This window comes from Musca vetustissima, unplaced genomic scaffold (assembly GCF_032173495.1).
Source record: "Musca vetustissima isolate MV318-11 ecotype Yass unplaced genomic scaffold, APGP_CSIRO_Mvet_v1 utg7685, whole genome shotgun sequence".
NCBI lineage: Eukaryota > Metazoa > Arthropoda > Insecta > Diptera > Muscidae > Musca > Musca vetustissima.
Genome location: NW_026887687.1, coordinates 90405 through 104368, shown reverse-complemented (window position 1 = coordinate 104368; position 13964 = coordinate 90405). Strand labels below are relative to the sequence as shown.

Sequence of the window (13964 nt, the reverse complement as noted above, 5' to 3'; positions counted from 1 at the left end):
AATATTAGGTCATCCCATAAGTTTCTCCCCCTTTCATACCAATTTGCATATCCCATCCCAAGAAATCGCTACGAATTACACAATTACTTTATATAAAATGAGTCTGTCAACAGGTTACCGCGGGTGTAATCATTGTAGATTCACATATGGTATAAAATAAAATAATTTAAAAATAATTTTTTATACCAAATAAGTAATTGTTTGTGGTAGCAATTACTTATTTGGTATAAAAAATTAAAGAAATCATGCCAATCTTTTTGATACCTGCAATTATTTAGCATTTAACACTCACCAAGCGATGAGGCTGTTAAATGTTAAGGCCGTTTTTACATGCGACGAATAATGGAGTCCTACCCAAAAAAACAATAAACATACTTGGTCTGTTCTCGTACTGCAAGAATATACTAATTTTTTTCGATTAATACAGAAATTTTTTTTTGTCGTAGTGACAATTTTGTACATTCCTGTATGTTCGAAATAGATATATGGTCTGTTCCCGTACTGCAAGAATCTACTAGACTTTACTATATTCTTCGATATCATAAAGGAAAATTCGTTATCGTAGTAAAAAGTAGTAGATTCTTGCAGTAGTTGAACAGACTAATAGTTTTTCTATAAATAACAATTGTTTTCGATTTTTTATTTAAAACTTAAAGTACAAAAACCATTTCTTTTTTGAAGATAATAACATTACATTCTATTTGGTAAATATTGTCTTAGTATCACACGTTTTAAATACACGTACTGCGAGATGAAGCAAATTATTGTCCTCCATACCATCGGTCTGCCCTTTATCTTCAGTCTTTTCTTATGATATTCTCAATACTAAAGGCAGTTGGACTTTTATTAGCGGTGGTACTTTGCAGCTCTGGTGTGGGAGATTTTTCTTTTTTGATTTTCATCAGCGAACAGGTGGGTGTAAATGCACTCGGTGACTGAGTTAACATACGATCACTTGAACAGCTACTGTTCGATAGGGCATCACCAGAGAAATCTAATGACTCGACATCTGCATAAGAATTCGTTGAACCTGTGTGTGATGCAGGGGCGGCGGGAACATGACATGTTTGATTTGAAGTGGAGGCATAATTCGGATTCGAATATTCCTCTGTCAGTTGTTGGGATGAACAATTGTTGGAGGACGAAGAATTGGCCAGAGATGGATTACCGAAAAGTATATTAAATGGTGCAATTGAGGCTAAATATTGTCGGTGCATTTCGGTAATACGATCTGTGTAGTTCAAACATAAATTCGATGAATTCATATTGAACATAGATTCTATACTGCCAGAGGATTGATCAGCTAAATTGCCTTGTTGTTCGGAGGCCTGAAAAGAAATTGCAATGGAAAATGATGTTCGTTATTAATTTAAATATAAAATTATAGTAAATATCGGTAGATATAAAAGTTGTAATCACATTAAAAAAAGCAAATTGTCGCTAAGACTAGGTTTACATTGAAAGTAAATTAATATTTGATACAAATATAATTTTTTCCTAAAGAAATACACATTTTGGCACTTCTACTTCAGCAATTCTGCATATTTCATAATTGAAATTTTATGTGATTAATTTATTATTTTCTCACCTTAAAGCTTTCACCTAATAATGTCCCAGTTTTCAAACACTGTCTTTGTCTTCTCGTTCTCCTTCTGCGATAGTTGCCCTGTTCGAACATATCACCAGCCGAAGCATCCAACATCCAATAGCTACCTTTGCCGGCGCTATCGTTATCATCGATCGTATTCTTATCGCGTGCAACTTTAACGAAACAATCATTCAGTGATAGATTGTGGCGAATAGAATTCTGCCAGCCTTGTTTATTTTCACGATAATAGGGAAATCTGAAAAGAAACCGTGTTTTTTTAAATTAGAATTCAGTGGAATTTTTCAAAGGTGTTTTTAAGACATTATGAGTATAAATCCCATCCCATACTAATAAAAGACTCTTGAACCGCTGGTTCAAAATGGTTGACTTACTTATTCATTATATCAGAAAATGTCAAAGGTCAAAATACTTATAGAATGGATTTGGAGCGATATTCTACAATAGGGTAGAAAAATGGGATTGTGATCAACAAATTAAGTACTACCCTTATCGATTATTTCCATTATGATATGAACTATCATAAAACGTTCCTACCGTGCAATTTTCATCACAAAATAAAATAAATAACTGAAAATATATAACAAAATCTGCAGCCGAAGTTAGAGATAATGTTGCGAAAAAGTAGTTATATATAAAATTTTTTTTAAAGGCATTTTCTGAAAATTCTAAATTAGGTTTAAAAAATATTTGTATCTTTTTATCCTTTTCAAACCCAAATAAATTAATAATTTCTGTGATGTATTTCGGTTCTCCGTTCGTTTTTATTTTGTATGCCCTAAAGGGATAACAAATAAAAATTAATTATCACACTTATACATATTTTGCAAATACATATATATTTGAAGGTTTAAAATAGAAGAAAAATAATTTACAAACATTTTTTGTTGACGTTTTTTTGTGATTAAAGAAAAGTCCGTATCCTTCATGGCAGGCATGGTAACTCCACACTGGACATCGGAAGAGTATTGGCATCGCAAAAAAATTTAAAAAAATGGCGGAGCTTTGTTTGAAAATTTTTTTTTGAAAATTGCTTATTATTGACCACGATCTAAGTAAAAAAGACGATTTTCACCGATTGGATTTATCCTAGTTTATACGATAACTATATGCACACAGAGAAACGTGTCAAAATTTGGAACCGATTGGATTAGTAATTTTTGAGCTCTCGTGCCCGACATTCATAAAAACATGTAATAAACGCGTTTGAAGTTTGAGATCACTCTTGCCGTCAGATTTAAGATTTATTGTGTTAGCATCATACACTTAAAGAGTTGTTGAGATTTTCACTCAAAATTTTATAGGGACATTCTTGAATTAATGTACGTTCGAATTCAAGATACAATTTTGTTGAACCCAAGAATAGGCGGAGGGGGTTGGTCCCTTTATGCTGGGTTGAAAGGTTTATACATCATAAAGGCACATATATAGAAGGAGACAACAAAAACCACCTAAGTGGTAAAATAAATACATTTCGGCTATTCGGATTTCTTGTCCATAGAAAATCTGAAATTCAAGGCATTTACACATTTTGAAAATATGGTGGAATATTCCAAATATTTTAAATTTATAAAGATTACAAAAACATTGAAAAACGCGGACAATATCTCACAAAATTCATCATTAGGAGGGTACTGTTATATGGGGGCTATACCAAATAGTAGAGCAAAATTGATAATTATTGGTAAGAATATGTGCTACACAAGGTGAACTTAAAATACCAAATTACAGCTAATTTGGTTGAAAGTGAGGCTAACATATTTAAATTTTATTATCAAAGCATGCTAATGTAAATAAAAGTAAACTTCAATTTTTTATTAAATTTTTAAAGACCATTTTTATATTATCGCCAATAACTCCTTAGTGAATAGTCGCAAAATTCTGGACAGATAACATATAAAGGCGTCGATTGGTGATATAACCTTTAACATATCCTCTGGCACTGCATGGCGTCGGATATACCCATGCCATAATACAAATTATATGCCAGCTAATATTACTTCCCAATAATTCAGGCATATTTAAATGCGATTGGTTTTGTTGAAATTCAATGAAATATTGAAAAGATTGTGTCACACAGTCCGAATCTTATTAACATTAATTTTTGAAATATTGCTATTAACAATTTTCTATACAATACCAATCATCAAATCAATCGATAAGGGTTGCTATCGAGGAAAATGGATTTACCCGTTTCAAAAGTCGAAGAAGATTCACTATCGATCAATATTGAAGATCAAGGTGTTATTTCATTCAATAAAAAATGACACAAATGTTTGAAATTCCAGTGTTATTGCATTTGGAACTTATAACCTGAGTGCAAAATAAATGTATATGCCGATTCTACGTTTTCGTGAGGAAAATTTGATCTGTCTATGATTCGATAGCATCTTAAACTATTAAATGTAAATTAATTCGATATTTATTTCAAAACTATTTTATAAACATTAAGACAAACAGGGTTTGTGTGTTAAAACGAACGCTTAACCATAAATCGAAACAGCACGTAGTAAGGAATTGATAACCGCTGGGACTGTTATTTGAGGTTTAGAATCCATTTCCTTTTATGTGTAAACACGACATTTTCATAAAAAAATTAATTAATATTTTTATAAAAATAAATCTTTTACGTATATTCGAAGGGATATTCAGCAAGAATTAATTCCGATTCTAAAGACTATGTTATTTTTTTCCTTTTACACTTACTTGTCCATTATAAATTTATATATTCCACTTAATGTCAGGCGTTGATTTGGTGCACTACTTATGGCCATGGCTATCAAAGCAATATACGAAAATGGTGGCTTTTCGGGACGATGGGTATTTTGCAGAAATGACCATGGATATGACCACATATTATTGGGCATTGCCATTAATGGATGCATATTCGAGTAGAAATATGGATTTGGTGAAACCGACGGTGATGAGTTGTTATCCGTTAACATTGTTGGCAATGGAGGACCATGCGTCAAACCGGCATCCATATAATCGTTACGTGGTAATAGTGGACCAGCACTTGCCGTTAAAGGTGATAGATTTAGGTAATATGGTGAGGGTAACATTGTGTTGGGTAATTTTTAACTGTATATCCTTATATTTTTTCAAAACACTTTTCACATGAATTTTTTGGTTGAATATATATTTAAAAATATTTTGTATTTTCGTTTTTAATTATTTTATAATATTTTAAATTTCAATTAATTTTTTTTTCAATATTTGTTATTTAATTTCCACTTTTGTTTTGTCACAAATTATTGAATTTGTAAATTTTCAAAATTTAAATTTCAATTATATTCCCGCAAGTTTTTCCCGATTCGTTGTCTTTGCTCGCCCACGGCTAAATGAAAAACCATTTCAAATATCCGTTTTCCTTTCCGATAGTCAAATGCTTGTTTCGCTCCGTGCATTATGTGGGTGTGAGAGTGTGTGTGTATGGGTTGAATTAACACACATGAGCATAAGATGCGCTCCTCGGAGATCATCTCCATCCCATTCTGCTCATATGTAAACAAAAATCACACTTTTATGCCTTGTTTTTGTTGTTGCAGTGGGTTGATCTTATTCTTTTGTGTGGCTGTTGCTCTACATTTTCATTCTCCCCCCACCATGTCGTCATACTAAGGACAGTCACATGGCCAACCAACCGATGATGATGTGTGTTGCTCTCCTTCGTTCTGTTGCTCTTTTGAGATGACAAAAAGTCGTAAAATGTATCGTTGTTTTTTTTTCGCCTCATATCCAAGGGAAAATGTGAAATGTTGTTGTTGATACGCCAAACAAAAACATTGCGACGATCGGTTCGTTCACATATTGATTTTGTTGTAACGGCGAACATTGATGCGGCAACAAACATCATCGGCCCAGCCAAGGCACTTAGAGAAGGAGGCACGAGTGTTTTGGTCTTGGAATCGTTTACACAAATAGGGACATGAAACCACAAAGAATTAAACAAAAACAAGACAAAAAGATGGAATCAAAAGGAAAACAAGAAATTATCATAAAAAAGGGTTCTGGCAAAATAATCATAAAAAAGTCGTAAAATCATTTTTTTTTTGTTTTAGAAATGTTGTTTATAATCAAAACTTTCACTTCTCAAGGAGGAGTACAAGAAAATAAATTCTCTATGTTAGAGATGACGATCCTAGAAATGGAAAATTCTATTTCAAAGGGAATAAGATTAGATGTATGAAAAAAAAACAAGTAAAACATAAGACCACCATCGCATTTTGAAATGCGAGCATGTAGTAACTATATTTAAAATGTGGGTCCACCATGTAGAAAAATATTGACGCACAATTTGTTAAAAAAATCCTACAAATGCGACAGGTCAACATTTTTAGTGGTCTTATGTTTGTACCTTTTGTGCAAGGTAATTTACATTAAAAATGTCCTGTTCAAAAAAACGAAAATAATGGATCAATGTCGAATTTGGCTGTCGAATACGAATTTTAACAACATATTGCAAACATGTTGTATTCCTATCACTTTTAGATATTGGGACTCTTTTTATGCCCTACACAACTATGTTGTGAGTTTGTGAAAACCGCGAAATATTGGACCAAGACCAAAACTTTAGTATACCAAAAGGTAACTTTCATAGAAGTCCTGCTCTCTATTTGCAAATAAAAACTCTAAACTCCAATTTTTTATCATTAAAGAAATTTTGCAATGCAAGAAAAATACGGTAATCTCTTGGTGCAAAGTGCGGACTGTATGGAGGATGCATTGAAACTTCCCAACCAAGCTACAGAAGTTTCTGGCGATGTGTGTGGTCTAGCGTTGTCCTGTTGGCCAATTCTGGCCGTTTCTGGTCAATTGCTATCTTCAAACGACCCAGTTGTTGACAGTAGAGAATGAGCGTTTGGTCATATGGAAGCAACTCATAATAAATAATCCCCTTCCAGTCCCATCAAATGCATATCAGAACCTTCCTGGCCGTTAGTCCTGATTTGGCCACGGTTTGAGGTGCTTCACCGCTCTTTGGCCACGACCGTTTTCGCACAGGGTTATCGTAAGTGATCCATTTCTCATCTCCAATCACCACCCGTTGAAAAAATGGGTCTATCTCATTCCGTTTGGCCAAGGCTTCGCAGATGGAAATTCTATTCTATTTTTCTCTTATTTGAGAGCTTCTTTTTGAATCCAGCTTTGTGTAAATGGCATAAAACAGTTTTATGGTCGATTTTTAGCTCCTGGGCGATGTTACAACTGCTAACATGCCGGTCAACTTCAATCATTTCTCCGATTTTATCGACATTTTCGACGATCGGCCTAATTTATTTCTTTTTCTCCAACGTAATAATTTTCTATACGCGAACCTATGAATGTAACTTTTTTTTTATAAAAATACCCTATTCATAACCACATCTAGTTCTCCGGGAATTTACGAAGACTTACACCAAGTTCTCCAATAAATTTGTGAATTTCACATCTACATCGAAAACATCTCCCACTTGGCATCCCTATTCTCCTTGATCAATGAATTTCTTCGTTTGCTCTATGAATATGGAAGCGTATGTGTGTGTGTGTGAGTGCTTTTTATCTTCTTTTCTGTTTAATTTCTATTAACCACATTAATCATTGTTGCAATTGCATGCGGTCAAATCGATAAAAACCCTATAAAAATTATACTCTCTTCATGTTGCCCTGCTGTTCTTTTGTGCTGCACAGTTGTTGTTTTAGTTGCTCCTTAGACTTTCGGCAACTTTGATATTCGCCGAGGTTTGTTTGTTCCAAAGATCGTTGGTGGTATGAACACCTCGTTTGTTGTAAATATTTTGAAATTATAAAATACTGTCTGACTATAAACAAATATAAAAGAATAATTGGCTTTCTTGTTGGTGTTGTTGCTGCTGTTTGGTAAAGGTGTTGTTGGTTGTTAGTGTGTTTTGATTGCGGTTGATTTAGGGGAATCGACATCAAAGAGAAAGAATTGTTTGTTTAATTCTTGGTTAATATTAAAGAGAAATTTGGAAATAAATTCAAAGGGGTTTTTGTCATATGGACACTGTTGAATTTTGTGGTAATAAAAATGAATCACAAAATGTGGACAGATCGAAAGAAAATTATTGAATTAAGACTATGAAAATATTTATAAAATGCCATTCGCTTTCTGAAACAATGTTTTAAAGAGAGAGAAAGAAAATAAAAAACAAATAAAAAGAGGACAACCTTGTTAAACCTTAGCTAGGAGATAAAAGTAATTCTTCAAAAATTGGATTGACCAACTCTAAACAATTGAAGTTTAAGGCCAAATTAAAAGAAAATCAGCCTGTGCTTTTATTTATGGACTTTTTTCGCCAGAAGGCATCCTATCCACGTAGACCTAGGATTTGCAGTTTGACAAAATTTTACTGTAAATTGGATAGAGTAATGGTCTAGGCTAAACGGCTTTTACATTACAACTTTTTACCGGGTTAACCTACTTTATGAGGATTTATATATATGAAAAAATTGTAATTCCTGGAAAAAAACTCATACTTTACTGTAAATTGAAAAGGACTATTACATAAAAGTCATGTGTAAAACTTTTGCAAAGGCAATGACAAAAATTCCATATACAGATCAATATTGGAAAATTTAGCTTTTTCAGACATTTATAAATAAATTGTAAATATTTTAGAATCATAATGATTTATTCCTCATAAATTTTCTGATTTTTTATATAATGTCTATGAGAACACTTTTTTCAAATATCCATGTTTAATTTACAATTGTTTATTCATAAATGTCACACATAAATATTTGTTAATTTATTTTATTTTGTTTCTTTAAAATAAACCTTGAACAATTTTGGCAACCAACGAAACAAAATCGCTAGCAAATAAAAAATATTAATGCCCAACAACAAATTGACGCCTTAATATATTTATTATTAAACAAAATTATAAACAAATTAGAATTTAAATATTTCTATTTTAATTTAACAAAATACATTTATGAGCAAAAAAAAATAAAATAAAAAAGCGAAAAAAATTCAAAACAAGGTATTAAAATTATATATTTTGTTGTTTCTTCTGCGGATGATGCCCGCAGACAACCGCTGAGATTCAAATCCAATTTCAAATAAATAAAATCAGACAAAAATATTTTAATGAATTTTTTAAATTTTCCCAAACAAAAGCACACAAAAATGATGTACCCATCAACATTGGAATATTTCCTTGCTAAATTTAAAGAAAACACAAATAAATTTTCCTAGAGATTAAGTTTTCTTTTTTTCAAAAGAGTATTTATTGTTATTCTCAAACAATATTCGACTGGCAATGTTCTGGTAATAGTGGGCGTAAAATACGATCCATTTGTAAGATCGCCAAGAGAAACGGAACAATAAAATCGTCTCAATGTGATGTGTGTAAATTTAAAAAATTATTGATATTTTCTCTTGGTTGTATATTTTTATCGGGAATTTTTTTGTAAATAAATAAACTCACCGAGTGTAATATAAATATTTTCAATAATATTGTAGAATACATGCATAATCAATAGATGTGTGTGTGTGTATGTTCACATATAAATTTATATTTATGAAATTTGAAATGTAATTTCAACGACCCCTCCTCCCTATTTTTATATTTATAAGAAGAAAAAAAGTAATGCTAACTATGAGTTTATGAAAACTATGCGTTTTTTTTCCCACAAAAAGTTTTTTGAAAAAAATTAGGTTGGGGAAAAAGAAATCCACTATTTTGTCGGCAGATGACTGTTCCAATAGATTTCTTGTAAAGTATCGATCAAACCATTTCAGATTTATGTCCATTGGAAGGGTGAAATTTCGCAGTAAAGAATTATTTTGCTGTTTTTTGTTTGGTGCATTCAGTTGTGAGTTACAGGGTGTTAAAAATGGAAGTGAACAAAAAAAAATACATTCAATTTTGAAAAACGTTTTTCCTTGACAAATTCTCAATATGACAAATTGGGTCAAAATTAGTAATTTTTAGTGTGGATATGTGGTGGTACGGTTATGAACACCCCCTCTGGCTACGTCGTTGGTACCTATATATGGGGGTTACCCTAAAACAAAGGTCAATATTAATAATTTTTGGTACGGATATGTGGTATTCAATTCGATCCTACAATAAAACTGGTTATAAGCCATTTAAAATTGATCAGAAACGGCCAGAATTGGCCAATAGAAGAGGTGTCGTGTTCATCGCCAGAAACTTTGTGAGCTTAGTTGGGAAGTTTTAATGCATCCGTCATACTGTCCGGACTTGGCACCAAGCGGTTATCATATTTTTCTTCCATTACAAAACCTCTTTATTGAAAAAATGGTATCTAGGGAGGATTGTTAAAATCGACTACTAGAGTTTTTAGCAAATAGAGAGCAGGACTTCTATGGGAGAGGCATTATGAAGTTATCATTAAAATTGCCACATATACATACATTTCTGATATCGCAATTGGAATAAAAAATTGCGATATCAGAAACTTATGTATAACAGAATAACCTACCACATAGATTAAAATATAATTTCATACAACAATATTGATTTTCCTTTTTTTTTAACATTACAAAAAGTTTGCAGCACTGACAAGGAAATGATCAGTCACAGTATTAACATACACACACATTCAAAAACAAATGCTCTCTTCTGTGTTTATCTAATACACTTGCAGGAGTGAACGAGATGTAAAGTGAGCGAATGAGACAATCGCAGCGATCAGTCATTGCCGCAGGCAAACGTACACACCTACACATATGCCACTTTTAAGATGCTGGGTTGGTGTTAAAATATTAACCAATCACAGTCGAGAATTTAAAGAAGAAGAAAATATCTATGGTTCTGGTTTGTTGTTTGGTTTCTTTTGTAATGATTTCCGCAGAATACATTTTGTTTGAGAATTGGGTGTTTTTAGTTGTTTGCTTTGATTTCGTTCATTTTTCTAATAAATATTAAAAACACATCACTTTGATGTTAAGCGAAATGTTTACAAATTTGCCGAAATACAAAGAAACAATTTTGAAATGTTTTTCATTTCTGCTTTGATTTGTCATCACCTGCCATTATTGATTTTTTTGTTCTTCGACATTTTGGCGAATTTCAGAGAACCAAAGAGTAAAATAACATTTGTAAAAGTTTTAAATATTTATACATGCATTTTTATTGGATTTTCAAAAAAATGTCTATTTTTGTTAGAAGGAGGAGTTAGGAATACAAAAAATAATCGTTGTTATTGAAATCTCATGGTATGAAATGTTATTGCTTGCCTGTGTCGAATCATTCAACAACATTCAATTTCTTATTGTCATGCAATGTCATGTTTGTGAAACATATTTTCCCGCTAATATTTCACTTAATTAAAAGTATCCATAGTTCAATTAGCACTTTTTAACTAGTGGTCTCTTTAATTGGTTTTAATAGCTTACGTTTAATAGGTTTTGTGCCAAAATGGTATTTAAAAAATGACAGTAGTTGGTGGAAGATTTCATAGAGGAAGTTGTTAAATACAGCGATACAGTAAGAGCTCCGTTTAATATAAATTTAATGGAATAAATATAAATAATACAAAGGTGTAGGTTCTTATTATTATTCTCCAAAATATGCTACGCCTTTATGTTTATTAAAAAATGGAAAAGACTCACTATGGTTCCTGGTCCAATTTGTTGGCAAAGGCATTTCAGGTATTATGGCCAAAATATGAGATCTTTGGTCCATAGGCAGGTTCGTTCAGAAAGAAAATAAAAACCAGTAAGGAAAGTTCAAAAGTCGGACAGACCAACTATATGAAACCCTTCACGACTTTGGATACATACAAGAGATTCTGTTATATACAATATCCCGTAGATAGAGCAGACATGTACTCTTTAGAGGACCATAGGCATGGAATGGGGCGAAAATAAATGTGTGATGTACATAGATATTTAAACCAATTAAAAAAACCAATACAATCCTTGGGAGTTTGGTGCACCATTTAGATAAATTTGGACGAAACTATATATGAAAGCCATATCTAAATCTGAACCGACTTCAACAAAAATTCACAGACATCAAACCGAACTTAATTAAGTATGCTGTGCAAAATTGCGCCTCAATTGGACAAATCATTTACCAAAAATCGGACGAAACTATATATGGGAGCTATATTAAATCTGAACCGATTTCCACAAAACTTCACAATTTCACGGACATCAAACTGGACTTAAGTCAGTACGCTTTGCAAAATTCTGTTTGAATCGGACAAATATTAGGAGTTTTATGCATCATTTACCAAAAATTGGACAAAATTATATATGGGAGCTATATCTAAATATGAACCAATTTCCACAGAACTTCGTATACATTAATATATACCTAATTCCGTACGCCGTACACAATTTTGTTTCAATCGGACCAATATTGGGAGTTTGGTGCACCATTAAGGTAAAATCGGACGACAATATATATGGGAGATATATATATATATAAATCTGAACCGATTTTCTCCAATTTCAGTGGAGTTCGTCCCTGGGCCAAATAAGTGAGCTGTGCCAAATTTCATCTAAATCGGATCATAAATGCGATCTATATTTACCTCATAAAAATACATGGTAGGACGGTCAGACGGAAATGCATAAATCAACTCAGAAAATGATTTTATGCATATTCTCAAAAGGAACCATGTGCCTATATCGTTTCGCAGGACCTTAAATTTTTTTTTAATCATCGGCGTTTTTCCAGATTTCCAAAAATATTATAAGTATTTCTATAAGTCTTTCAGAAATATTCTTTAGTACATGAACGATGTATAAAATGTTGTCTAAAAAATCAGTCTCTGTCTTTCCCCTTTAAAAAATCCACTCTTATAAATTCCGAAAAATACTATTAATACTCCAATTTTTCGAAAAAGTATCCTTTATAATAATTATCGCTTACCCATCACAAAAATATCATTTAAAAAAATCGAGTATTAGCTATTTTTGTCCTATATTAAAAAATATTATTATTTCCTCCGTCACTGGCCAACTGGCTGTCCTACATACATATCAACAGTAGCTAATACATTTCGGTCGAACATTGCGTGTATGATAGAAATAAAATTAATGCAGGCAAGGAAAATTGAAAAATGCTCATTAATAGCACCTTTAGCATTCGTGGAAGACGACACAACACACGCCCGTCATGTTTTCAAGCCCACCCTTGATATCGGAGGAGAGCATGGCATCGTATCTAATATTGTCAATCTTTTCATTTGAATCTTTTAGTAGTCGGCAATGACGACCACAGGTTGGACAACATGTTCGAGGGCGATCAAATGATAATGGTAGCCGTGTTGTGGTTGTTAACATTGTTGTTATTGTTGTTGTTATGTTCTATATGTCCTTTAACGCCCTCTGATTGTTTGATGTTCATTTAATTGAAACATTCCGTTGGGGGGTTTCCTGGCTGGTAGATATCATTCTTATCGGTGCTATATTCTGCATATATTTCATAAATTTATAGCTTTTTGAATGAAGTGGATAAACTATTTCGAACTGGTTGTCGTCACAGGGCGACTACAATATGGCTTCGAAGTAAATGAAAGGGTTGGTATCCATATAAAATGCAAAAGGGTTTGAGTATTTGTTGCTATTATTCTAATGTGCCAACAACATAGTCCTCCGTTGACCAGCTATTAACCCCCATTCTCCCCTAATATTAATGGCTGAAGATTAATGCCATTAATTTGTTACAACAATTTTATCGGAGTTCCCTTGCAACATAGGAGTTACTGTTGTTGTTATACATAATTATTAATTACGAAAATGCAAATTACTTGAACATTTTATTAATTGAAAAATAATATTGAAAAAAGTATAACTACGTCATTAGGGCTTTTGTCACGAACATTAGAGGAGGACATTAATCAACTGATTTTATTATTGTTAAGCTCAATTGATTGCCCACAATTGACTTGAGTAATTTTTAAGTCATTAAATGTAAGTCCTAAAAGTAATAAGTCCGCTTTTATTAACTTATCCAAGGACTGAGTGAAAGATTTTTGTCATAAAGTCCGCAAAATATGAAATATGTTTCTGGACTGAACTATATCGACTATATATGAACTGTATCGACTATATATTTTTCTTTTTGCAGTAGATTCCCAATGTATGTATCAATGTATTTCGGTTCAGGGTATTTAGTTTAAGAGTAAAGCTGATATATTTCGTCGAGTGTTCTATATTAATATCCAGTTTCGGGGTCTAAATATTGTTGGAATAACCATTTCGGTACGACCCATATTATGCATATGGATGCCAAGATTTTAGGAGGAATTCTAAAAATGAGATTTCCGAAGGATCTCCAGAAAAAACCGCAAAACTCAAATTGTAGTCTGAGCAATAATTTTTTTGATGATGATGATGCTGTTGATTAGTCAAATATTTTACTCCATTCGC

General features: G+C 32.3%; 1 protein-coding gene across 1 annotated transcript; it reads right to left on the bottom strand.

The window, feature by feature from the left end:
• Positions 1-797: 797 nt before the first annotated feature.
• On the bottom strand, positions 798-4668 carry LOC133335346 (fork head domain-containing protein L1-like). Its single transcript, XM_061543630.1, has 3 exons — positions 4313-4668; positions 1589-1844; positions 798-1328 (listed from the first exon to the last, which is right to left on the bottom strand). The coding sequence occupies exons 1-3, from the start codon at positions 4666-4668 to the stop codon at positions 798-800; spliced, it is 1143 nt and encodes a 380-aa protein (XP_061399614.1).
• Positions 4669-13964: the final 9296 nt, after the last annotated feature.